General features: G+C 41.7%; 1 protein-coding gene across 1 annotated transcript in view; it reads right to left on the bottom strand.

The window, feature by feature from the left end:
• Positions 1-1,754: 1,754 nt before the first annotated feature.
• The window catches only part of LOC124777308, a 37,170-nt gene continuing 14,472 nt past the window's right edge, over positions 1,755-24,452 (bottom strand). The window contains exon 4 of the mRNA XM_047252663.1: positions 1,755-2,030. Coding sequence (XP_047108619.1) covers positions 1,951-2,030 — 80 coding nt within the window. The 3' untranslated portion in view covers positions 1,755-1,950. The remainder of the gene's footprint in view (positions 2,031-24,452) is intronic.

Raw genomic sequence — 24,452 nt, 5'->3', positions numbered from 1 at the left:
TCATCTGTTTCCAGCACAAGGATATTTACATATTCATTTTGTTTAGTTTTTAGTACTTTGTATAATAATTTCCTACTTCACTGATAGTCTTCCTCTATTCTTGTAGTGAATCCTCAAGCACTTTTCTTCCTTGGTCAGCCTTTTTGCCGCTAGTTTCTTTTCCAGTACTCCTGTGCTAGATGTTCAACTGCTAATTCATTTAGTCTTATTATCTGCTTTCCATTTTTCATGGTCTAATTTTCTTTTCAGTGAATTCGTCAGTTTCACTGCTGTCTTCACCTGATCATCCCACCAGGGTGCTTCCTTCTCTTTTAGTGTAGCACTTGTTTTACCACAGATACCTGTGGCTTCTTTAACAAGGGTTTCTTTGAATAAAGACTATTCTTCTTCTATTCCCCCTTTCTCAGTTTTCGGGCATTTGGCTGTTATTCGTGCCTCATAGTTCCGTTTACTTTCCATGTCCTTCAACAGTCAAGTCTTAATCTTTGGCATTCTCTTTTGTTTAAATTTTTGCACTTTAACATCTTTTAGGTCAGAAATTAATAGCCAGTGGTCACTATCTAGGCACTCACTGGGTAAGACTAACATCTGTAACATTTTCTATCAGTGATGACAAAGTCTCTCGTAGTCTTAATCTCACCATCCCAGCTGTATCTCGTTATTTTATGACTTTCCCCCTCTTCTGAGACCACATGTTCTGTATGGTTGTTTCGCACGTGGAAATCAATTAGGTTCTCTCCTGGGTTTCTGTTCCCATAACCATGAGAACCGATGATGTCTTCACATCCCAGTCTTTCTTTACCGACTTGAGCATTCAGATTGCCCATAATGATGGCGTTCCGTTATTTGTTCTTCAAGTTCATTAAGGAAATGCTGATTCTCCTCAGTGGTACATCCTGTCTGTGGTGCATATACCAGCAAAACAGTATGCTGTGTATAGCCAGCTCTTAAGTCTCATCTGGATGATCTTGTCACTCACATATGCCTATATCTTTATAGAGGACAACGCCAACTCCATTTTTGGATTCATTATTGTTACCACATATAGCACATATCCATTTCTCAGTGATTTCTTCCCACAGCTTTTCCACTTTGTCTCACCCAACCCCAATACATTGAGCTTACACCTGTCCATAAGTTCTACTAGTTCTTCATATTTCTTTTTGAGAGAGGCTTGCGTCTTCTCAGCATCTTTCATAAGCACCATCAGGCATTTGCTCATCACTATTTCGAGTGGTACTAGAAGAACTGTCATTTCTTGTGTTTAATTTATTCTTACATCCGATGCTTGGTTTAGATTTGGAAGCAGTATATACAGACTTACTAGGCCTGATACAGATGAGGATTAGCCTTTGAAGATCTCTCTTCTCCACAAGGCAGTGGTGTCCTCTTCTAATTGCCCCCAGGGAAGATGGGTTGCCTCCTCCACCATCTCTACCGTTTTGAAGGCTGCCATTAAGGTCTTTGCCCATTAACCCTGGGCATAGGTTTCACGTTATACCCCGTAAAGTAAGTGAGTGTGTGTGTGTGTGTGTGTGTGTGTGTGTGTGTGTGTGTGTGTGTGTGTGTCTATATATAAATAAATAAAAGAAATAGGTACCTAACATGCCCGTATCAGAAAGCAATTACTTGTCAAAATTGCAAGGCAATTGGTCAAGAACTTTCCGAGATACATGTTCTTGAACAATCTAACACTTACACTTTTATTTATATAGATTAAGTGGGACAAAAGGTAAGTTCACAACCTGTAGGCCTAATTGTAAATACTTTATTATCACAAACAGCTTACATAATTAAAAAACACTGTACATGCACTACATTATAGTTCATCTGTCAACTGTTTACAAATTTACACATGTTTAAGATTTTTTTTTAAATTTTATTTATTTATTTTTTTTGGGATTACTAAAAGCTACTAATTCAATTTAATATTAAGGTTTTTAAAAGACTTCACCACTCCAAGTCTGCCAAAGGGACATCATCAATGAGTGGCTCTGGGTAGCAAGGGTCATCCACTTCAAAAAGTTCATCTGCAAAATAAAATCTTACTTCAGAATTTTTTTATTATCTCTTTGTATTGTTGCGCCCTTTTTTTCCCATTTGCAAATGTGAACACACCCCCCCCCCCCCCCCCCAATTTGAGAACACATTTCAATAAGATTGCTCTGGTAAGCATTTGAGCATATTTCAATGAGAAATTTAACATCAAAAAGAGATTTTTATCAAAAAAAAGGGAGAAAGATGGTTAAGATTGAAGAGGAATGGGGATGCGTTTAATAGCTGGCACAACCATGCTGTGGGCTTTTTGCTATGGTCTTCTCATGTTCTTTCGCAATGGTCTGTTACTGGAGCAATCTGTGCAGTTTTAGGCAACAATGAAAATTTTTCAGTACAAGTGTTCCAACATTTAGCAAGTGACTGTTTTGATGCAGCAATGGGGATTTAGGCTTACTTGAGGCCAGTTACACGAAGACTTTAAAATTAAGCATTTCCACGACTGACGATTGACTTGGGGGGATGCTTTTTGGACTTATTTGCAGTTATTATGATGAATAAAATTTAACGCAAGTTGCAGGTCTCTGATGTTAACCATATTTACTGTGAATAGTTTTTTAATTGTAAAGCCACCACCTGTCAATGTGGGAATGAACAGAATGGAATCTTTATTGTCACATGACATTTTATGTACAATCATATGATTGAAACATTGGTGACTTGTCAATGGATAATTCTACGCCTACCTAAGTATACCTCAAACCAAGATGCGCTAAAAGGAAGCACATGGATGCTCCCGGACACACATTACAACATAAAATGATAAATACACGTTAGATTTCTTACCGTTTCTTAAAATTTTCCTTGGTGGCTTAAAATCTTTCTTTTTGAGTATTTTTCATGTTTGTATCTCAAATTTATTGACTATGGACATACTTAATAAGTGCACATACTTCCATGAAAGGAGTATATGTGTATACATCTAGATATTTAGATACACAGTTTACACAATACAATACAAGTATGGACCCACCATAAAAAAAACATATACCTCCATTAAAAGAGAATGTAAGCATACACATAGAACATAATGTAGGCAAACAAAGCAAATGTTTTATCTCTTACTTGTCTTCCTCGTTTATAAAATCGTCCCCATTGGAGTAACATTTGCTTTTTGAACAGTTTTCAATGTTTGCACGTTTCTAGCTTGCAGTCCTAGAATTTTGAACAAATTTTATTGCTAAGCTTCAAAGCCATGTAATCTTGTTTGTGCCTTGTTTCATAAGCAGGTGTGAACAAATTTCGTTAAATGTGTATGTGTTTTTTTAGCTCAAGAGAAGTGTTTCAAATACAAACATAGATAGGATTATCAGTAAGTCAAGGCCTGCAAATAAAGGTTTGCATGATCGTCTACCGTTTGTTCCAGTCATAGCTCTGATAATTTTTTTCCTGTTGCTTGAACACTTTAAGGCTAATTCCTTTTTCAACACCCCAAAAAATTATGCTGTATCTTACAACTGATATAAAATAGACACAATACACAATTTACACAACAGTAAAGTCAGTTACTTTATTTAGAACCCTCATTGCATAAACAGAACTACTTAACTACTTCAGTAGGCAATCCACTTCATCAGTCCATAACAAGTTTTTGTTTATGGTCACTAAGAAATTTAACAGAGTCTGCAGTGATCAGTTCTCTGCTTTCATAACTCAACTGTGTTAAGTTTGTTTGGTCCTGAAGTGACAGTTTGTGTCTTTGTTAGGTTTAGTTTCATAGCATTGTTATTTATTCAATTTTCTAGTTCTTGAAGAGTTTATTTCGTTTTCAGTGATAATTCTTCAGTGTTTTTACAGCAGACTACTGCTGTTGAATCATCTGCATACAGAATTACATCTGAAGTTACCTTACCTGGTATGTCATTTATATAATACAGAAATAGTAATGGGCCTAGTATGGACCCCTGGGGTACACCTGCTTGTATTTCCTTCCAACTAGAGCAAGATTTCTCACCCTTCTATTGAGTAACTACCCTATGCTTCCTATTTTTGAGATAATATGTGAACCAACTTAAAAAAAATTTCATGGAAGCCATAAGAAGCTAATTTGAGGAGCAGCTGCTTATGGTTTACCATTACAAATGCCTTACTGGGGTCACAGAAGATACTGGACACTCCTTGTTATTGAGGCATTTGCTTAATTTTAGTGATTAGTTCATTAATAGCATACTCAGTGCTTCAGCCCTTCCTAAATTCATACTGATTATTGAGAATAATGTTATATTTTTTGTTGTATTCTTCTAATTGGTTACACACTATTTGATCAAATATTTTAGAAAAAAATTGTAGTAATGATACTGGGTGAATATCTCCTATCTCCCCTTGTCTGTTCTTTTTGTGGATAGGTTGAATTTCCACATACTTCAGCCTGTCCGGAATAGCAGCCCTCATCAGATGATTGAGTTATTATGTGACAGAGTTGGGGTGCAACATTATCACATCTTGCCTTTATTATTTTTGTCCGAATTTCCTCCCAGCCCACAGACTTTAGATTTTTTAGGGATGTTAGCCACTTCATAATGGGAAGTAAATTTGAATACTCCTAATCTGTGTTACATTATATTGGGACTTACCTGTGGAGGAGGGAGATTATCAATTTTGTTGTTGTTATTGTTGTTATGGTCTTCAGTCCTGAGACTGGTTTGATGCAGCTCTCCATGCTACTCTATCCTGTGCAAGCTTCTTCATCTCCCAGTACCCACTGCAACCTACATCCTTCTGAATCTGCTTAGTGTATTCATCTCTTTGTCTCCCTCTACGATTTTTACCCTGCACGCTGCCCTCCAGTGCTATAGAACATGCCCTACCAACCGGTCCCTTCTTGTCAAGTTGTGCCACAAACTCCTCTTCTCCCCAATTCTATTCAATAGCTCCTCATTACTTATGTGATCTACCTGTCTAATCTTCAGCATTCATCTGTAGCACCACATTTCGAAAGCTTCTATTCTTTTCTTGTCCAGACTAGTTATCGTCCATGTTTCACTTCCATATATGGCTACGCTCCATACAAATAATTTCAGAAACGACTTCCTGACACTTACATCTATACTCATTAACAAATTTCTCTTCTTCAGAAACGCTTTCCTTGCCATTGCCAGTCTACATTTTATATCCTCTCTACTATGACCATCATCAGTTATTTTGCTCCCCAAATAGCAGAACTCCTTTACTACTTTAAGTGTCTCATTTCCTAATTCAGTTCCCTCAGCATCACCCGGCTAAATTCAACTACATTCCATTATCCTCATTTTGCTTTTGTTGATGTTCATCTTATATCCTCCTTTCAAGACACTATCCATTCTGTTCAACTGCTCTTCCAAGTCCTTTGCTGTCTCTGACAGAATTACAATGTCATCGGCGAACCTCAAAGTTTTTATTTCTTCTCCATGGATTTTAATTACTACTCCGAATTTTTCTTTTGTTTCCTTTACTGCTTGCTCAATATACAGATTAAATAACATCGGGGAGAGACTACAACCCTGTCTCGCTCCCTTCCCAACCACTGCTTCCCTTTCATGCCCCTCGACTCTCAACTGCCATCTGGTTTCTGTACAAATTGTAAATAGCCTCTCACTCCCTGTATTTTACCCCTGCCACCTTCAGAATTTGAAAGAGTATTCCAGTCAACATTGCCAAAAGCTTTTTCTAAGTCTACAAATGCTAGAAATCTTTCTTCCAAGATAAGTCGTAAGGTCAGTATTGCCTCACGTGTTCCAGTATTTCTACGGAATCCAAACTGATCTTCCCCGAGGTCGGCTTCTACCAGTTTTTCCATTCGTCTGTAAATAATTCATGTTAGTATTTTGCAGCTGTGACTTATTAAACTGATAGTTTGGTAATTTTCACATCTGTCAACATCTGCTATCTTTGGGATTGGAATTATTATATTCTTCTTGAAGTCTGAGGGTATTTCGCCTGTCTCATACATCTTGCTCACCAGATGGTAGAGTCTTGTCAGGACTGGCTCTCCCAAGGCCATCGGTAGTTCCAATGGAATGTTGTCTACTCCCGGGGCCTTGTTTCGACTTAGGTCTTTCAGTGCTCTGTCAAACTCTTCACACAGTATCGTATCTCCCACTTCATCTTCATCTACATCTTCTTCCAGTTCCATAATATTGTCCTCAAGTACATCACCCTTGTATAGACCCTCTATATACTCCTTCCACCTTTCTGCTTTCCCTTCTTTGCTTAGAACTGGGTTTCCATCTGAGCTCTTGCTATTCATACAAGTGGTTCTCTTTTCTCCAAAGGTCTCTCTAATTTTCATGTAGGCAGTATCTATCTTACCCCTAATGAGGTAAGCCTCTACATCCTTACATTTGTCCTCTAGCCATCCCTGCTTAGCCATTTTGCACTTCCTGTAGATATCATTTTTGAGACGTTTGTATTTCTTTTTGCCTGCTTCATTTACTGCATTTTTATATTTTCTCCTTTAATCAATTAAATTCAATATATCTTCTGATACCCAAGGATTTCTACTAGCCCTCGTCTTTTTACCTACTTGATCCTCTGCTGCCTTCACTACTTCATCCCTCAGAGCTACCCATTCTTCTTCTACTGTATTTCTTTCCCCCATTCGTGACAATTGTTATTCCCTTATGCTCTCCCTTAAACGATGTGCAACCTCTGGTTTAGTCAGTTTATCCAGGTAATATCTCCTTAAATTCCCATCTTTTTGCAGTTTCTTCAGTTTTAATCTACAGTTCATAACCAATAGATTGTGGTCAGAGTCCAAATCTGCCCCTGGAAATGTCTTACAATTTAATACCGGGTTCCTAAATCTCTATCTTCTAGTATCTCCAGCATTCTTCCATGTGTACAACTTTCTTTTATGATTCTTGAACCATGTGTTAGCTATGATTAAGTTATGCTCTGTGCAAAATTCTACCAGATGGCTTCCTCTTTCATTTCTCTCTCCCAATCCATATTCACCTACTATGTTTCCTTCTCTCTCTTTTCCTACTCTCGAATTCCAGTCACCCATGACTATTAAATTTTTGTCTCCCTTCACTACCTGAATAATTTGTTTTATCTCATCATACATTTCATCAATTTCTTCATCATCTGCAGAGCTAGTTGGCATATGAACTTGTACCACTGTAGTAGGCGTGGGCTTCGTGTCTATCTTGGCCAAAATAATTTTGTTAGAATTTATAAAATCCTATTGAATTCTTCACATGTATGTCTGGAGTTTGTAAACATTTCCCCATCTATTTCTAATTTAGGGTTCACCTATTTTAGTCTTGACAATCTGCCATACCATTTTTGGTTTATTTGTGGCATCTAATGTGTGTTTACTGTTTGTCATTTGCCTTTGCCTGTTGAACTACTTTGTCAAATATTCTTTTGTATTTGCTTACATAGCTGACAAACTCTGCATCATGGTTGTTCTTTGCTTCCATGTGCAGTTTCCTCTTTCTAACACTGGAGATCCTGATTGCCTTCAGTTATCCCGAGTTTTTTTTACAGTTTTTGTCATGTGCTGTTATGAAGGGGAACATTCATTGAAAACACTCATGCATTCTGATACAAAAGCATAGTAGTTTGTGTGTACTGAGTAGTGCTTGCTGAACAACTGGGAAGTTCCATTTAGTCTAGAGACAAGTGTATTCACATTTTGTTGGCTGGCATTTCTGACTCCATTTCACTGTTACAGTTTTATCTAAATTTGTCACTGACATAAAAAGGGCTGAATATTCAGATATCCCTAATTCTAAGATGAACTTCTCTGTAGTACCATAGTCGATACTACTCACTACATTATCTATACCTGTACTTGCTAAAGTTTAATGTTAAGCCATTTGTAAATAACACTTCCTTCAGAGAAATGGCAAATCCATCATCAGCTCTTACACTCATGTTGAAGTCAGCACAAATTATGACCTTTTTACATAAATTTTCTACCTGCAACCTACACAGCAAAGTTTCAAATCAACCTACACAGCAATGTTTCAAATTTGTCTTGAAACGCACATGTAGCTGAATAGTCAGGGATACGATATATGCTAATAATTAAACAATGCCTTCCAAAAGTTCAATGCACCAGCTTTCAAATAATAGTTCATTGTTCAAGCAATTAAAAGTCTGCCTGACTTAAAAGCTTGGTGATTCTTCTACTTGAATGCACAACCTTCCAAAAACCATTTTTCTACAAAAACTCACTGATGAATTGTAACCGGAAAGTGAGTTTATCAAGCTTATATTTTCACTTTTAAGCCAGCGTTTGTTTAAGCAAATAACTTTTACAGAACTTGGGTTCCCCAGAAATACTTCTAGTTCATTCAATTTGTTGGTATTCCTACTGACAGACCCCCTATATTAAAATGCATTATGGAACTATTATGAACTAAATCCAACACAGAATCATTTAACTGATCATCTGCATGAGTCTAATTCTAAATTGCATTCTGTTATTTTGTTTCTCGTGGACCAAATTCCATGGGAATTGGTCCACTCCGTTAGTTTCCCTGTGAAGGCACACCCAGCACAATAAATGACTTATTTCTACTTTTGTTGACCAGAGAGATATCTTCAAGAGCATCGTGTATGTTAGAAGCTGGCCTCCTTTTACCATATTTGTTGAGATACATTCCATGGTTCATGTGAAACAGTTTCTTTCATAATTACTAATGTCTGTCACCTTAACATTCACCAACTTGGCACTGAAGCTTCTCAGCTTCATATTAGTAAGTCTAATTTCATTGTTAATGCATGATCAGTCTGGTAAGTCATACCTTAGTGGCAATGTTGTTACGATGACACTAGTGAAATGCAGGAGCCGCAGCAATTTTAGTAGCTTCTTAATCAAGGCACTAGCTTTGTTCCTACAGAAGTTATTAGCACCCCCTATGAGCACAGCACAATCAGTCTTTGAGAAATCAGAACATTCTTCGTTAACATTCACCGTTATACTATTGAAATTTGCTCCAGTTTTACACCGCCAGAAACTTTAACACTGTCTTCCACATTGTTTATCAATCATTCCTGCATGTTTCACTGCCAAAGAACCCACAAATTGTCAGACAACAATACAGTATTTCTGTTCAACAATAATGTTGCTATTCCATGCTGGGCTTCCACTGTGAGTATTTCAGTTAAATATGGATAGGTTAATTATCATCCTCAAGTGCAACTAGTGAAACAACCAATGCCGGGGAGTAGGAGGCCAAGAAGAAGAAGAAGAAGAAGTTCAATGGCAATATAGTGATAATTATTTATCTTAAGTTTTTTTTGGTTTTTGTGTGTGTGTGTGTGTGTGTGTGTGTGTGTGTGTGTGTGGTGACAGAACACACCCAATCCCTGAGTGTGTTGGGTATAGTGAAAAACTCTGTAATGCTGCTATGGTTTCCAGTAAGCAACCGACATTTGTCAACAAGACATTCCTGTCTGTGAAGTAAACATGTGAATTACTTTCACTGGTTGTTGGAACAAAATAAAACAACTGAAGCTCTTAACTATATCAGTACAAGTTTATGTTAATGGGTGTTGTTGCGTTGAATAATAAACTGCACAATATTTCAGTGAGACAGCTACTTCTCAGTATCAGGTGCTTACTAACGTGCTGCTGCAGTGGCTTGCCAGTATATACGTTGGCTCGCTAGAGAAGCACAGGCGCCAACGGGTGGGACTATAGCATCATTGTGGACGAATCAGAGCAGGGCAGTATCCAGTGTCCCCTATCAGAGGAACGGGGCATGGTCTTTGCGTGTGTGATGCGGGGAAAAATGTGGCAACACAGTGAGACTGCTCAAGAAATAAGATGAGAGACCTGCAGGCTCATAACCAGGATGCCTGCACCCAAGCAGAACAACACTGAAGAAAGGAAAGCACTCCATTTTTTAAGAGAAGACACAGAAATAGTAATTTTACCTGCTGACACACTACTGTTCTTTGGCCTGCAACATCTTACTTAACATGATGATGGATTTACTGCAGGACTCGGCAGGTGCAAGTGCCAGTTCCACCACGACTTTATGGGCTGCTTAAGATCCATAAGGACGGGGGTTCCACTTTGGCCCACTTTATGTAGTACCGGAGCCCCAACATATTACCTAGCAAAATATCTGTCTTCTATTCTGAGTCCATGCATGCATGTCTGAAGGAACATGCAATGGGGTGATTACAGCCATTATGAAATAAATGAAATGTATTTGCAGGTGCGAATACAGATTACTATCAGCTATATAATTGAATGATGACAATGAAAATTTGTAATATGTTTGTTTGCGTGGCCATCTTCCGAAGCAGCTGTTAACACTGTTACTATAGGTTATCCGTCTTGAGCTGACTGCAATCTAATTAATAAGAATTATACCAGACGCATTTCGCTTTTATTTATAAAGGGTCTTCCGTAGGTTATTCTATAAATTGGATACATACGTTTGTACATTTTTTGACTGGTTTAGGTTAGAAACAGCATTTTATTTATAAAGTTGGTCTGCAAGCTACTTATGGTGTTTCTTTACATAATCTGCTCCTTCCCTTCTTGCTAGCAGTGGTTGGTGTCTACAGGCTTCATTTCACATCTGCACTTGGGAGTTTTTGGCATCCTGCAGTATTTCCTGCAGTGCACTATTTACAAATGACTTTCTTAACTGTTTTTCATTCTACACTGCCACAGTGTTTACGCCTGTTTGTTTGGTTTCATTCACATAGTGAGTGTTGCCAATTTATGGTACGATTTTGTGTGTGTGTGTGTGTGTGTCTGTGTGTGTGTGTGTGTGTGTGTGTGAGTGAGAGAGAGAGAGAGAGAGAGAGAGAGAGAGAGAGAGAGAGAGAGAGAGAGAGAGAGAGAGAGAGAGAGATATTAAGAGGGCTTGCTGAAAACTATTATCTGTATTTTTAAGTAAAACTCTTTAAGCTTTTTAAAACAAAGGTTATTAATATTCTACATCTTAATTCTTCAAGTTTACATATATATTTCTGTACATACACATCCTGGCGATTAACACACTACTCCCAACAAGACACCAGTTTGTTGATATCGCAACTGTGGACCTATTGATGGAGCCACAACTTCACCTCTGCTTGCACTGCTTCATATATATCAAAAGTGAAGTCCTCGAAGGTGTTCTTCAAGTTTTGGAACAGATAAAAATTAGATGTGACAAAGTCAGGATTATACGGAGGATTATCAATGACAGTGAACCGAAGTCATCAGATTGTTGGAGATGTTGCACCACTTTTAAGTGTTCTGGCATTGTCAGACAGAAGGAGAGGGTGTTCTATCTGTGGACGAATTCTTTGAATCTAAAACTATTACAGTAGACTGTTTCTCAGACACCACCACAGTTACATTACACACCACCATCTTGCATGCTACAATTCTCAGGCCTCTATTGGTGGAGGTCTGCAAATATGTAGACATGAAGAATAAAGATATAGAATGTTAATAAAAAATTTTGTAGAACGTTAATAATGTTTGTTTTATTTAAAAAGCTTTACGGGTTTTCAAACAACAAATTCAGAGACATTACTTTTCTGCAAGCCCTAGTACAATTTAATTGTCCTGATATTTCTGTTCATTAAAGTGTGCTTTTTGTTAAAATTCATCTTTGATTATAAAGCTAAGGTTTTGTTTCCAGAACAATCACATGTTACAAAGGTAGGTTATAAACACAGGCAAGGTACGCCAATAGTGGATTTCAGTTTCAGTACCTCAGTTGTTCTCATTATTATTATTTTACCCACGAGTTCAACCTGGTCTGAAGCCATTTAAATTTCGTTATGTGGGAATGAATTTTTAAATTTTGTGAAGATTAGAAGCAGAAAGATGGAAGAAAATAAATGGCAATACGAAATGTGCAAACAAATGTTTCATCTGCGAACATTAAGGTCTGGAGCTATTTTGACGGCACCAGCAGGCAACTGTAGACTGCACAATAAGCTATGTAGAATATTTTAAAATTCCGTTCCCTAATGAATTTATGAAGTAATTTTCTTACTAGAAGCACACTTTTACTGCCTGAGATTAATGCAACTTGTGAAATAAACATTGCAAGTTACTAGACTTCTCTGAATCAGTACAAACGTGTTTTCATGTTCAAAATGAAATGTATTGGTTATTAAGGCCACACATATGTTCTGCGAACAGTACATTCCAACAAATTTCCACATTCCACTAGATCAATATCTTCATGGTAATGAATCCAATGTTAAGATTCAGTTCACACAGAGAAGATACAACATGTTGCAATGAAGGCCACATGATGCTTCCTGGTGCGACACTTATGTTCCCACTGAGATGACACTACATGTGATACAGCTCGCCACATGACGAGCACCAAGACAGCATAAATCCTGTTTCTGTCTCAGTTACTATCTTGGGCTCTTCTGTGAGGACACTGTGGAGTATCATTATTTATAGCCCAAAAAACTGGGCAAGAAAAGGAAGTGTTGGGTGTAACTATACAATGCTATACATATAAAAAATATGTTTGATTGTGGTTCTTGTGAGGTCTCTCCAACACAAAACAATTCCTCCAATTCTGCAGAATGACTTCAGACAGTTTCTACTTTTTGGAGCAAATAGGATCAGCTACTCTGACAAGGGAGGACATAAATTTTCGACTTGCTATTTCTCTTGCTGAGGAGCTTCTCATTGCAATAAGGTAAGTTGGTGAAAAAGAGGGAATAATGTTAAAAATGCCACCACACCAAAAGTTAATATTTTGTAAGACCACCTAGTATGATACTTCATTCAATTCAGTACATATATAACATGCCGTCCTCAGCTTCACACAGCTGCTCATTCAGAAGTAACTCAAATTAAGTTTCAGATCTCTTTTACAACTGTCAAAGTTTTCTGAAATCAGGGAACATAGACTGAAAGAAATTCCAGTCAGTATCATCAGCTGATGATTCCTGGGATGTTTTACTTTCAATAAGTTTTTTCATTTTGGGCTTCGACTTGCATCGGAGGCTTACAAAAATGAGGAACACGAGGCAGCTCCGCACTTCACATACTAGGAGGCAAAGAGCCTCGTGTGTGACGCATAACTACCAACCAAACGAAAACCAGTTTATTAACGAGCTGTGATCTTGAACTGTAAGAGGCACAATTTTTTTATATTCTTTTATTTTAAGAATAGTTTTCTCAAAACCAAACAAGAAAGACTTCATAGGGGAAAACGTATGGTACCAACAAGACAATGGTTTTTAATTTTTACATGAAAAGTAAAAGTTTAACTGACAAAATTAACTACAGAAACAGATGTAACTTGGCTTCATATACATAAAACAGTTTTTATTCGAGCCACATAATATGACTTGAAATTTCCCGTCTCCATGTATTGTACGACCCAAGTTGCTTGTGTGACCAGCACTTCGTACTGTGCTGGGCGACATGACAGATAGGTGCTGGGGTCGTATTTCTGTCATCAGACTATTAATCAGAGAAGTAGTTTCAACTGTTCCTATGGGCTCCACCATTGCTGGCTGCTTCTGCACAGTATCGCACTCATATCGCCTCAGAGTGGAAACTGTGCCTTACAGTTACCTGAATGTTGTTTACAAAAATTGATGTGATCATCATTTTTATGGAAAATTTTGTTTATCAACTTTTATTTTTTTACAAACCATGGGTAATTTCATTATTGCTCCTTGTTTTATTGATGGGACTAAAAACGTCCTAAGCAGCTATAGTTACTAACATATATACTGCCGCAGTTACTGGAAGACGTCACACTGAACTTAAAGCAATCTATGTGGTAGCAATGTTTCGTTTTGGTTTTGTTCTGCTTTAGGACACAAAAAACAACTGGGCCCAAGTCAAACCTATAGAACACGAAGAAAGAGAGGAGTTAAAAATCGACTATAAGTCAGTCCCTACTGGCATAATGCAAGACAGCTAAAAACAGGTAAAGGGCTATAAAATACACCATACAAAAATGGAGGCCCAAAACAAAAAAGTAAATGGCCTTCGCCATATTGCTTTGGTGGATAAAAAGTAAAACGCGGTCGACAGTCCGTGCGTCATTTGCTAAAATGGCCAATAAATCAGACGGCAAACCCAAGCAGGAACATAAACAGTTACAAAATGGACATTCCATCAGGAAGTGGCGGGCAGTTAAAACTTGGGTGCAATGTGTAAAAAGTGCTGGGGTAGTGCCACTTGGCTAAAAAGGCAGTGCCCAATATGCAGCCTAGTTAAAATGATCTCCCCCGACGGGAGGGCCAAGAGGAGGTTGTCCAAGCCTTGGCAGCAGCACACGTGCCCTCGTCTCGTTTCCTCGCAGACCAACATGACCAGGAACTCACAGGAGCACCACACTGGCTCCACCAAGAGTGAGCAAGTGACAGTTTTCCTGGACCTGCTGCACTATGGGATGGGAGGTGTACAGCACACATAGACTTTGAAGGACACTAAGTGAGTCTGAGCAAAGGACACAATTGAAAAGGCTGTATCGCCAGATGTACTCCGTGGCCCGATACAAGACAATGAGTTTGCCTGTAAATACTGAGCAATGTGCTGAGAGCGAAAGACATGGGTGCCAATGACGAAGGCACACCCGACTTCACAGTTGGTTGGTTTGTTTGTGGGGGCTTAAGGGACCAGACTACAAAGGCCATCGGTCCCTTTTTCCACAACCATGAAAACCCACAAGGAATATAAACATCAACAGAGGTAACAAGGGACGACACAGAACAAGAAAACCAGAAAACAAGGAATTAAAAGCACACTGAGTTTTACAGTGGTTGGCAGACCATGGAAACAAAAAAGGAAAGGCCAATCACCAAGAGAGACACTAAAAACCCCAATCTAAAACTGTAGGCCAAAGGCCAGATGTAGCACACAGAAGGGACAAACCCTCACATTGAACGATAAAAGCCCCCTGCTCAGATAAAACTCAAAACTATGGTTGCCACTGCAGTGTCATCTGTTGAAAGTGCAGGGAGTGTATCGGGCAGTGCAAATGTCTGCCTGAGTGCAGTTAAAAGTGGACAGGCCAAAAAAATGTGGACCACTGTCAACGCCGATCCACAGCGACATGGAGGTGCGTTCTTGAGGTGCAATAAATGAGCATGCATCAGCCAGGTGTGGCCAACGCGCAGGCGGCAGAGAACAACGGAGTCCTTGCAAGAGGCTCACAAGGAGGAGTGCCATACACCAGTAGTCTGCTTGATGACCCAAAGTTTGTTGGGGGGAAGGCAGGGTGCGCCATTCAGCACCCCAAGCACCAAGGACTTTTTGCCACAATACCGAATGGAGATCACATTCCGGAAGGCCAATCTCCAGGACCGGAGCACTGAAAGCCTGTTCGGCCAGCGTGTCAACATGTTCATTACCCAGGATGCCGACATGACCCGGGATCCACACAAAAACCACAGAGCGGCCGCAATAGGCAAGAATATGGATAGACTCCTGGATAGCCATCACCAGACGAGAGTGAGGAAAACACTGGTCGAGGGCTCGTAAACCGCTCAGGAAGTCACTACAGATAACAAAGGTCTCACCTGAGCGGGAGCGGATGTACTTTAGGATGAGAGAGATGGTGACAAGCTCTGCAGTGAAAACACCAGAGCCATCCAGCAATGGGCATTGTTCAGAATGATCCCCAAGAGTAATAGCATAACCAACTTGACCAGCAACCACTGAACTGTCGGTACAGACCACATCAGAGCTGTGAAACACAGCAAGAATGGAAAGAAAGTGGCAGTGGAGGGTCTCAGGAGGGACTGAGTCCTTCAGGCCGTGCCCAATCCACCTGAAGGAATGGGCAAGGCACACACCACGTATACGTATATGGGCCCGGAAAAGGGGTGAAGAGGGAAAAACTCAAGCCCAGAGAGAAGAGCCTGGACATGAACCGCGATTTTACACCCTGACTGGGGCCATCGTTCTGGATGATGGACGACTGAGTTTGGGAACAGGAGGCGGTAATTTGGATGCCTGCGCAAACTACAAACATGTGTAGCATAAACTGCCAGTAGGTGTTGGCACCGGATTCGCAATGAAGGGACACCAGCCTCCACAAGTACGCTGTTTACAGGGCTTGTGCGGAAAGCTCCAGTTGCGCGCACTGAAGTATGGGGTCAAGCAACCGCAACGCGGAAGGCGATGTCAAACTGTAAGCCAGGCTCCCATAATCAAGACAGGACTGAATCAACGCCTGATACAATCGTTGAAGGGTAGACCGATCGACACTCCAGCTGGTTTGACACAAGCAACAAGGACTGTTAAGATGGCGCCAGCACGTTTGTTTAAGCTGCCGAATATGAGGGAGCCAAGTCAACCAGGCATTAAAAAGCAATCCCAAAAACCGATGCACCACCACCACAGCAAGAGGTTCACCATCAAGATAAAGCCGTGGCTCAGGGTGAACAGTGCGACGCTGGCAGAAATGCATGATGCAAGTCTTGGCGGCCAAAAACTGGAAGCCCCACTGTACGGCCCAAGACCGCACCTTGCTGATAGCGCCCTGCAGATGCCGTTCAGCAACCGCAATGCCAGTGGAGCTATAGTACAGGCAAAAGTCATCAGCACACGAAGAAGCCAATACGGATGTTCCCACAGTTGCAGCAAGACCATTGATAACAAGTAAAAAGAGGCAGACACTCAAGACAGAGCTTTGTGGGACCCCGTTCTAATGGACTAGGGTAGAACTATGGGAGGGACCAACTTGCACGCGGAAGGAATGAAGGGACAGAAAATTCTGAAGAAAAATCGGGAGCGGGCCCCTATGACCCACCCATGAAGCGTGGTGAGGATGTGATGTCACCATGTTATATCATATGCCTTCCACATGTCAATAAAGTCGGCAACCAGATGCTGTCGGTGAGCAAATGCCATATGAATGGCAGACTCCAGGCAAACCAGATTATCGGTGGCAGAGCGGCCCTTACGGAACCCACCATGGGACGGAGCCAGAAGGCCCAGAGACTCGAGGAGCCAACTCAACCTCCGGCTCACCATGTGTTCCGAGCAACTTACTCGGAACGTTGGTGAGGCTAATGGGGCGGTAGCTGTCCCCCTCCAGTGGGTTCTTTCCAGGTTTCAACATGGAGATGACGATGCTTTCCCGCCACTGTGATGGGAACTCACCCTCAACCCAGATACAGTTGAAAAGGTTGAGGAAGCATTTCTGGCAGTTTACCGAGAGGTGTTTGAACATCCGATAGTTGATGCGATCCGGCCCGGGAGCCATATCAGGGCAGGCGACTAGGGCACTTTGGAATTCCCACTCACTGAATGGAGCATTGTATGATTCGGGGTGGTGCATATGGAATAAAAGGCTTCGACATTCCAACTGCTGTTTCAGGGAGTGGAAAGCGTGGGTAATTCGTAAAAGCGCAACTCTGAGCATACTGCTCGGCTAAGAGTTCTGCAATCGTATCAGAGTCAGTACAGACTGCTCCACCCAGGGAAAGACAAGATACACTGACGGGAGTCCGATAGCCATAGAGTCGCCTAATCTTTGCCCAAACCTGTGACGGAGAGGTACGGACGCCAATGGTGGTACTTTTCCCAGCACTCCTGCTTCCGTCGGCGAATAAGGTGTTGGGCTCGGGCACGGAGCCACTTAAAGGCAATGAGGTGGTCCAGTGACCATTGGAGGGCCCACCTGCGATCCCAAATCGCCTCAGCAACCTCTGGTGACCACCAAGGCACAGTCCTCAGCCAAGGGGACCCCTAACAACAGGAAATTGCAGATTCCGCTTCAGAAGCTATGCCCGTGGTGACCGTGCGAACCACCACATCAATGGCATCATGAGAAAGAGGCTCAATAGTGGCAATGGAGGCGAACGAGTTCCAATCAGCCTTATTCAAAGCCCAGCTGGGGAGGCGCCTAGAAGAGTGACACTGTGGCAGTGATAGAAGGATTGGAAAGTGGTCACTACCGCACAAGTCGTCATGCACATGCCAGTGGACAGATGGTAAAAGGTCAGGGCTGCAGACCGAAAGGTCGATGGCCTCACGGTCAGTCCGAGAGCCATCAGCATATACAAAGGTACTATTGCAAAGTTTCATGTGAAGGTCGTGAAACTGAAGGCGGTAGACTGAGGCTGGAGTATTGTCTTTAGGAAGTGAATGAAGGCAAAGGTTAACATGGGCCATTTCATGAAGCCAAGGTGGTGAAGGGTTCACACCCACCAGAAAAGTTGCAGGTAATGTGAAGTTAAGCCACCGTAGAAAGTGCCGAAAGCAGACTCCAGAAGGTAACAGAAGAGGGACGTGCCCCATACTGATGATCAAAGGAAGCATCAACGAAGGAGGCATAGGCTGGATGGTCACGAATGGCAGACAAACGGCATGTGTCCCTACTGAGGAGAAAGTCACGACGGTAGGACAGTGGTAGTTCAGCAGCTTTAGCACACAGATTCTCAACCGGGCTAGTGTAAAAGACGCCCGTGGCCAAAGAGATTCCGTGACGGTGGACAGTGTTGAGACGGCGTAAGAAGGATGGGCGTACAGATGCATAAACAAAGCACCCATAGTCGAGTTTTGAATGGACAAGGGACTGGTACAAACAGGAGGAGGTTGGTTCGATTGGCACCCCAGTAAGTACTATTGAGGACACGTAGAAGATGGAGGAACCGCGTACAGCGGGCTGTCAGGTAAGACACATGGGAGGGCCAAGAGTGTCTCCTATCAAGCATGATGCCCAGAAATTTTGTAGTTTTGATGAATGGAAGGGCAACAGGTCCAACAAGAAAAGATGGTGGGAGAAACCACTTGTGTTGCTAGAAATTCATACAGACAGTTTTGTTAGTGGAAAAGCAAAAGCCATTGCCGATGATCCAGGAGTAAAGACGATCAAGACATCGCTGAAGACGCGCTCAATGAGACAGGTCCGTAGAGAACTGCAACAGATGGCAATATCATCAACAAAAAGGGATCCGGACTCCAGGGAAGAGTAAAGCTGCCAGTCAGCCTTAGAAAGCTGCCACTTGGGCGTACACGTGGATGAGGTAGGAGTCAGCAAATGGATAGCACATGGGAAATGGTCGCTCGAGTAGGTGTCAGAAAGAACAGACCACTCAAGACGAGGGGCAAGCTGGGTAGTGCAGAAGGATAGGTCCAAATTGGAATAGCTGTGCGAGGAGTCCGAAAGGAAAGTGGGAGCTCCAGTGTTAAGGCAGAAGAGGTTAAGTTGGTTAAGAAGGTCAGCCAAGAGGGCACCTCACTGACAGGTCCTGGGAGAAACCCAAAGGGGATGATGCACATTAAAGTCACCGAGTAGCAAAGATGTGGGAGATAGCTGCCCAATCAGCTGAAGTAAGTCTGCCCTGGTGACATCAATGATGGAGGGAGGTAAATGGTACAGAGGGAAAAAGTCAGGTGGGGAAGGAGGAAAAGGCAAACGGCAACATCTTGAAGATGGGTAGTCAGGGAGATGGGTTGACTATGAATGTCATCCCGTATGAGCAGCATGATGCCCCATGAGATGGAATGCCGACCTCAGGGGGAAGTTCAAAACCGATCGGTAAGTAATGTGAAAACTCAAAGCGGTTGTGAGGATGCACTTTCGTTTCCTGAAGGCAGAGTACAAGGGGATGCTGTGATGCTAAAAGCAGCCGTAAATCCTCATTGTGGGACCGAAGGCCATAAACGTTCCATTGGAGGGGAGTCCGAGGATCATGCTCCATGGGGTCCACAGAAGCATTGGATTGCTTGTGCGGTCAGCCTGTGGAGTCCAATGCTGAAAAACGATTGGTGGTGTGTACCGGCAACATGGCAGCCAGGCGGGCTAAGGTACCACATGGCGGCACCGTCGAAGAGGATCTTCGATTTGGTGAAAGAGAAGACCGTTTGCCTTTGGTGGACTTGGTTGAGCCTTTCCGGGTAGAGGAAGACTCAGGTGTTGTTTGGCTGGAGGGACGGAGGATGTCTACACGGGAGTACTCTTTCTGTCCTTTTCGACCCACCGGTTGTGTAGCTGGTGGCTTAGCCTCTTGAGGTGAGAGTTTGACAGTTTGTTGCACAGCTGGATGAGGGGATGGCGATGCTACCTTGACACTGGGCGATTTCACAACCTCAGAGCTGAATTTGAGGTCGCATGTCTGTGTGTCCGTGTCCTTCATGGAGCGAGGGGCAACAAGAACAGAACTACAGGTGCCAGATGGGAGAACACAGGGTTTGCGACTAGCCAGTAACTTGTGAGTGACTGGGTATGGCACTTCACTTTTTCCGTTACCCGGATCTCTTTGACAGCCTACTCATCAAGATACACAGGAAAATCATGAGAGGAGGTGGCATGGCCGCCACTGCAGTTGATACAGCGGGGAGGAGGAGGCAGACAACTGCCTTCGTGTGCATTCCTACAACAGGTTACACATTTGGCTGGGTGTCGACAAGACGGTCTAGAGTGGTTAAAATGATGACACTGGTAGCAGCACACTGGGTTCAGAATGTACGGCCAGACTGTGATAACTTCATAGCCTACTTTGATCTTGGATGGCAGCATCTCTCTATCAAAGGTGAGAGAAAGAGTACGGGTGGGCACTAAGGTGGAATCTACCTTTCTAATGGACAGCAATGACACCCTGATCAGAGAGGTAATATTGGATTTTGGCCTCGGTTAGACCGTCGGATAGCCTGGTGTAAATTACACTACGGGAAGAATTCAAAGTTCTATGGGCCTCAACACAAACAGGGTGCCCATGGAGAAGCGAGGCAGCAATCAGTTGTTGTGCTCGAGGATCAGAAGTGGTCTCCAAAAGCAAAGTGTCATTCTGTAAACGAGAGCAGGATTTCACAGCGCCAGCAATTGCATCAACACCTTTCTGAATAATACACAGATTTACCGTAGTGAAGGATTGATTGTCTTCAGTACGTGAGACTACGAGGAACTGTGGTGCAGCGGGAAGGGCCTTTGAATCACTAGCCTCATTATGTTGAGGTTTCGCAGACGTTGGTTGGGAAGATTGACTCAATGTGAGAAAATCTCCACGATTGCCAGCATCTCCGATGGCATGCTAATTTTAACTGGGGGCTCCCTTCACAAGGGGGCGCACCTGCCTTATGTGATTGTTCACACCTCAGGTCACACCTCCCGAACACCTGACAGAGACCAAACAGCAATTTGGGAAGGTTGCAGCTCAGGCAATCACCCCTCCCTTGGCCTGGTCTGTACAAGGGGGTACGTGCGAACCCTACCTGTCAACCCGGGGCTGGGAATTATGCATTACCCAGTGACCTGTTACGAGTCAGATGCATGGAATGGCCTTCAAGAGCACACAGGGAGGAAGAAGAAAAAGAGGAACCTCTAAAGGTGAAGTGAAGGAACGAGAGATTGGAAACAAAGAAAGGGCAAGTGAGCGAAAGCAAAGGTAAGGTGAGACTGTTCTTACATCAGGAACAGACAATACAGAACATTCCCAATAACATCCCAGACATGTTCCCCAAGGGAGGGGAAAAAGAATAGTGAGATGATAGACATTCAGCACGAAAGAGGGAAAAATGCTTCAAAGGCTGGGGTCCCATGGTAGCTAAGCACGAACCTGTCCTGGGAGGAGGAGGGGGTGGGGGGTGAGCAATGTGCTTGGTATCACACCCATTCTGCACTATAATTACCCAACTTGAAGAGGACATCCGAGGAGTATTTCCTAAAAACCATGCAATGACCAGGCCTGCTTGCACACCAGGAGAAAAAACATGCCATGCCATATTCCACGGGTGCATTCTGCATTAAGCCCATATATCATTGAATTTTCTCTTTTGTCTGTCCTGAGTTGCTTCATAGCTCAAGGTCAACTGGGTATGAGACTCAAAATAAGCCCACTGACCATATCCAAGTTGTTTGATGTTGAAACGCTGAACTTTGTGGGACTACTACTCTGATTTGCACGACAATGTTTTGTTGAAATGTTATCTTGGCACTATTTGATCAAAGTCAACTTATCTCATGGTCTAAATGCATGAAAAAGGTATAAGGTTCCATACAAAATTATGTCAGTATCATAATTTGATAGCTATTAACATTAAAAATTATTTATGGTCATCAGAAACTTGGCTACAGTGATCGCTACAATTTAGTGCAAAACACATCTCAATAACTTATTTGTTGTGGATTTATTTTGGGTGGTCTTTATGAGCTGCCTACCCCTGTCTACAGGGCTTACTTCAAAGGCACCAGTCGCAAATCAGATCCTCCAGTGGTCCAGTAGCTGCAATGGTGATGGGGCCACTGATCCATAAGCCATATTCCTTTCGTTGAGTCTATACAGGATGAGGGCTTTGAGAAGGTCCAAGAGAGTGGAGGGGCCTGCACCTCAGGAGGTGCAATTGTTGTAACTATGGGGAGAAGATGGCATCATAGTTCCTGATAATTAACAATGAGCAGAAAGGGGTGGGCATCCCACAATAATAGCTTTTCTTTCCTCTTGACTAAGGTAGTTTGACTGTAGTTTTAAATATTGATAATTTATGTGGAATAATATTCATGTGATTAACATACTTTGAATATTAAGCATTTTAAAAACACAGAATTCCTTGACATGTTCCTGATTCTTCCATGTAAAATGTAATTCCCTGAGAATTCCAGGTTTTCTAGAAGAATAACCACCCTAGCAGTTCAGTCTGAAGTTAAAGTTCTGGGTGTGGATAAATAGTTTTACATCAGCAGAAATGCATAATACACATGGAAATTGAGAACTGCAAGCCACAGGTGTGGGCCTAGACTGTGCTTCCTTTATGACACCTTGAATGAGTTCAGAAACACAGATCAGGATTAATATCTTCCATGTTGTTGATTTTAGTCTGAGTCATTTCTCAATGCTAGTCAATCCTGTGTAAAATCTCTTCACCTCTAAATAGCTACTGCACACTACATCCATTCGCACCTGATTATTGTACAGCACCACACTTCACACAGTCCTTTTCTCTTTTTACCTCAATTGTTTATTGTCCACATTTCAATTTTGTACAGAGCTATATTCAAGAAAATATGCCCTAACATTGAAATTCTTACAACATGTTAAATTCCTCCTTTTCAGAAATGCTTTTCTTGTTCACCTTTCCTATTTGGCCAGGCCATCTGTTATTTTAATGCCCAAATAGAAAACAATTTTAGTGTCTCATTTCCCAACCTTATTCCCTTTGCATCATTTCTATTACATTCCATTACCTTGTTTTACTTTTGTTGACATTCATCTTATAACCTCTTTTCAAGACATTATCCATTTCTTTCAACTGATCTTCCACGTCCTTTACTGTCTCTGACAGAATTACAATGACATCAGAAAAGCTCAAAGTTTTTATTGTTTCCTCCTCGAGTTTTACTTCCCATTCTAAATGCCTCCTTGTTTCTCTTAGACATGGTTCACACTGAAATGATATGACATGTTGCAATAAGGGTCGCTTATTGGTGCGACTCGCCATACGACATGCAACAACACAGCACAAATCACATTTCAGTTTCAGTTGCATCGTGAGCTCTTCTGAAGAGGATGTTATGGTGGATTGTTATTTAAAGCTCAAAAAATTAAGAGTGAAAAGGAATTCCTGAATGCACCTGTAAAACGCTGTTGTTGTTGTGGTCTTCAGTCCTGAGACTGGTTTGATGCAGCTCTCCATGCTACTCTATCCTGTGCAAGCTTCATCATCTCCCAGTACCTACTGCAACCTACATCCTTCTGAATCTGCTTAGTGTATTCATCTCTGTCTCCCTCTGCGATTTTTACCCTCCACGCTGCCCTCCAATGCTAAATTTGTGATCCCTTGATGCCTCAAAACATGTCCTACCAACCGATCCCTCCTCCTAGTCAAGTTGTGCCACAAACTTCTCCCCAATCCTATTCAATACCTCCTCATTACTTATGTGATCTACCCATCTAATCTTCAGCATTCTTCTGTAGCACCACATTTCGAAGGCTTCTATTCTCTTCTTGTCCAAACTATCTATCGTCCATGTTTCACTTCCATACATGGCTACACTCCATACGAATACTTTCAGAAATGACTTCCTGACACTTAAATCAATACTGGATGTTAACAAATTTCTCTTCTTCAGAAACGCTTTCCTTGCCATTGCCAGTCTACATTTTATATCCTCTCTACTTCGACCATCATCAGTTATTTTGCTCCCCAAATAGCAAAACTCCTTTACTAAATAAGTGTCTCATTTCCTAATCTAATTCCCTCAGCATCACCCGACTTAACTCGACTACATTCCATTATCCTTGTTTTGCTTTTGTTGATGTTCATCTTATATGCTCCTCTCAAGACACTATCCATTCTGTTCAACTGCTCTTCCAAGTCCTTTGTTGTCTCTGACAGAATTACAATGTTATCGGCGAACCTTAAAGTTTTTATTTCTTCTCCATGGATTTTAATACCTACTCTGAACTTTTCTTTTGTTTCCTTTACTGCTTGCTCAATATACAGATGTAAAACGCTATAAATATGAAACATAGTTCACCTATGGTTTTCCTCAAGAGCTATCCCAAAACAAAAA

This window comes from Schistocerca piceifrons, chromosome 2 (genome assembly GCF_021461385.2).
Source record: "Schistocerca piceifrons isolate TAMUIC-IGC-003096 chromosome 2, iqSchPice1.1, whole genome shotgun sequence".
Lineage (NCBI taxonomy): Eukaryota > Metazoa > Arthropoda > Insecta > Orthoptera > Acrididae > Schistocerca > Schistocerca piceifrons.
This window is presented reverse-complemented; position numbering and strand designations above follow the sequence as displayed.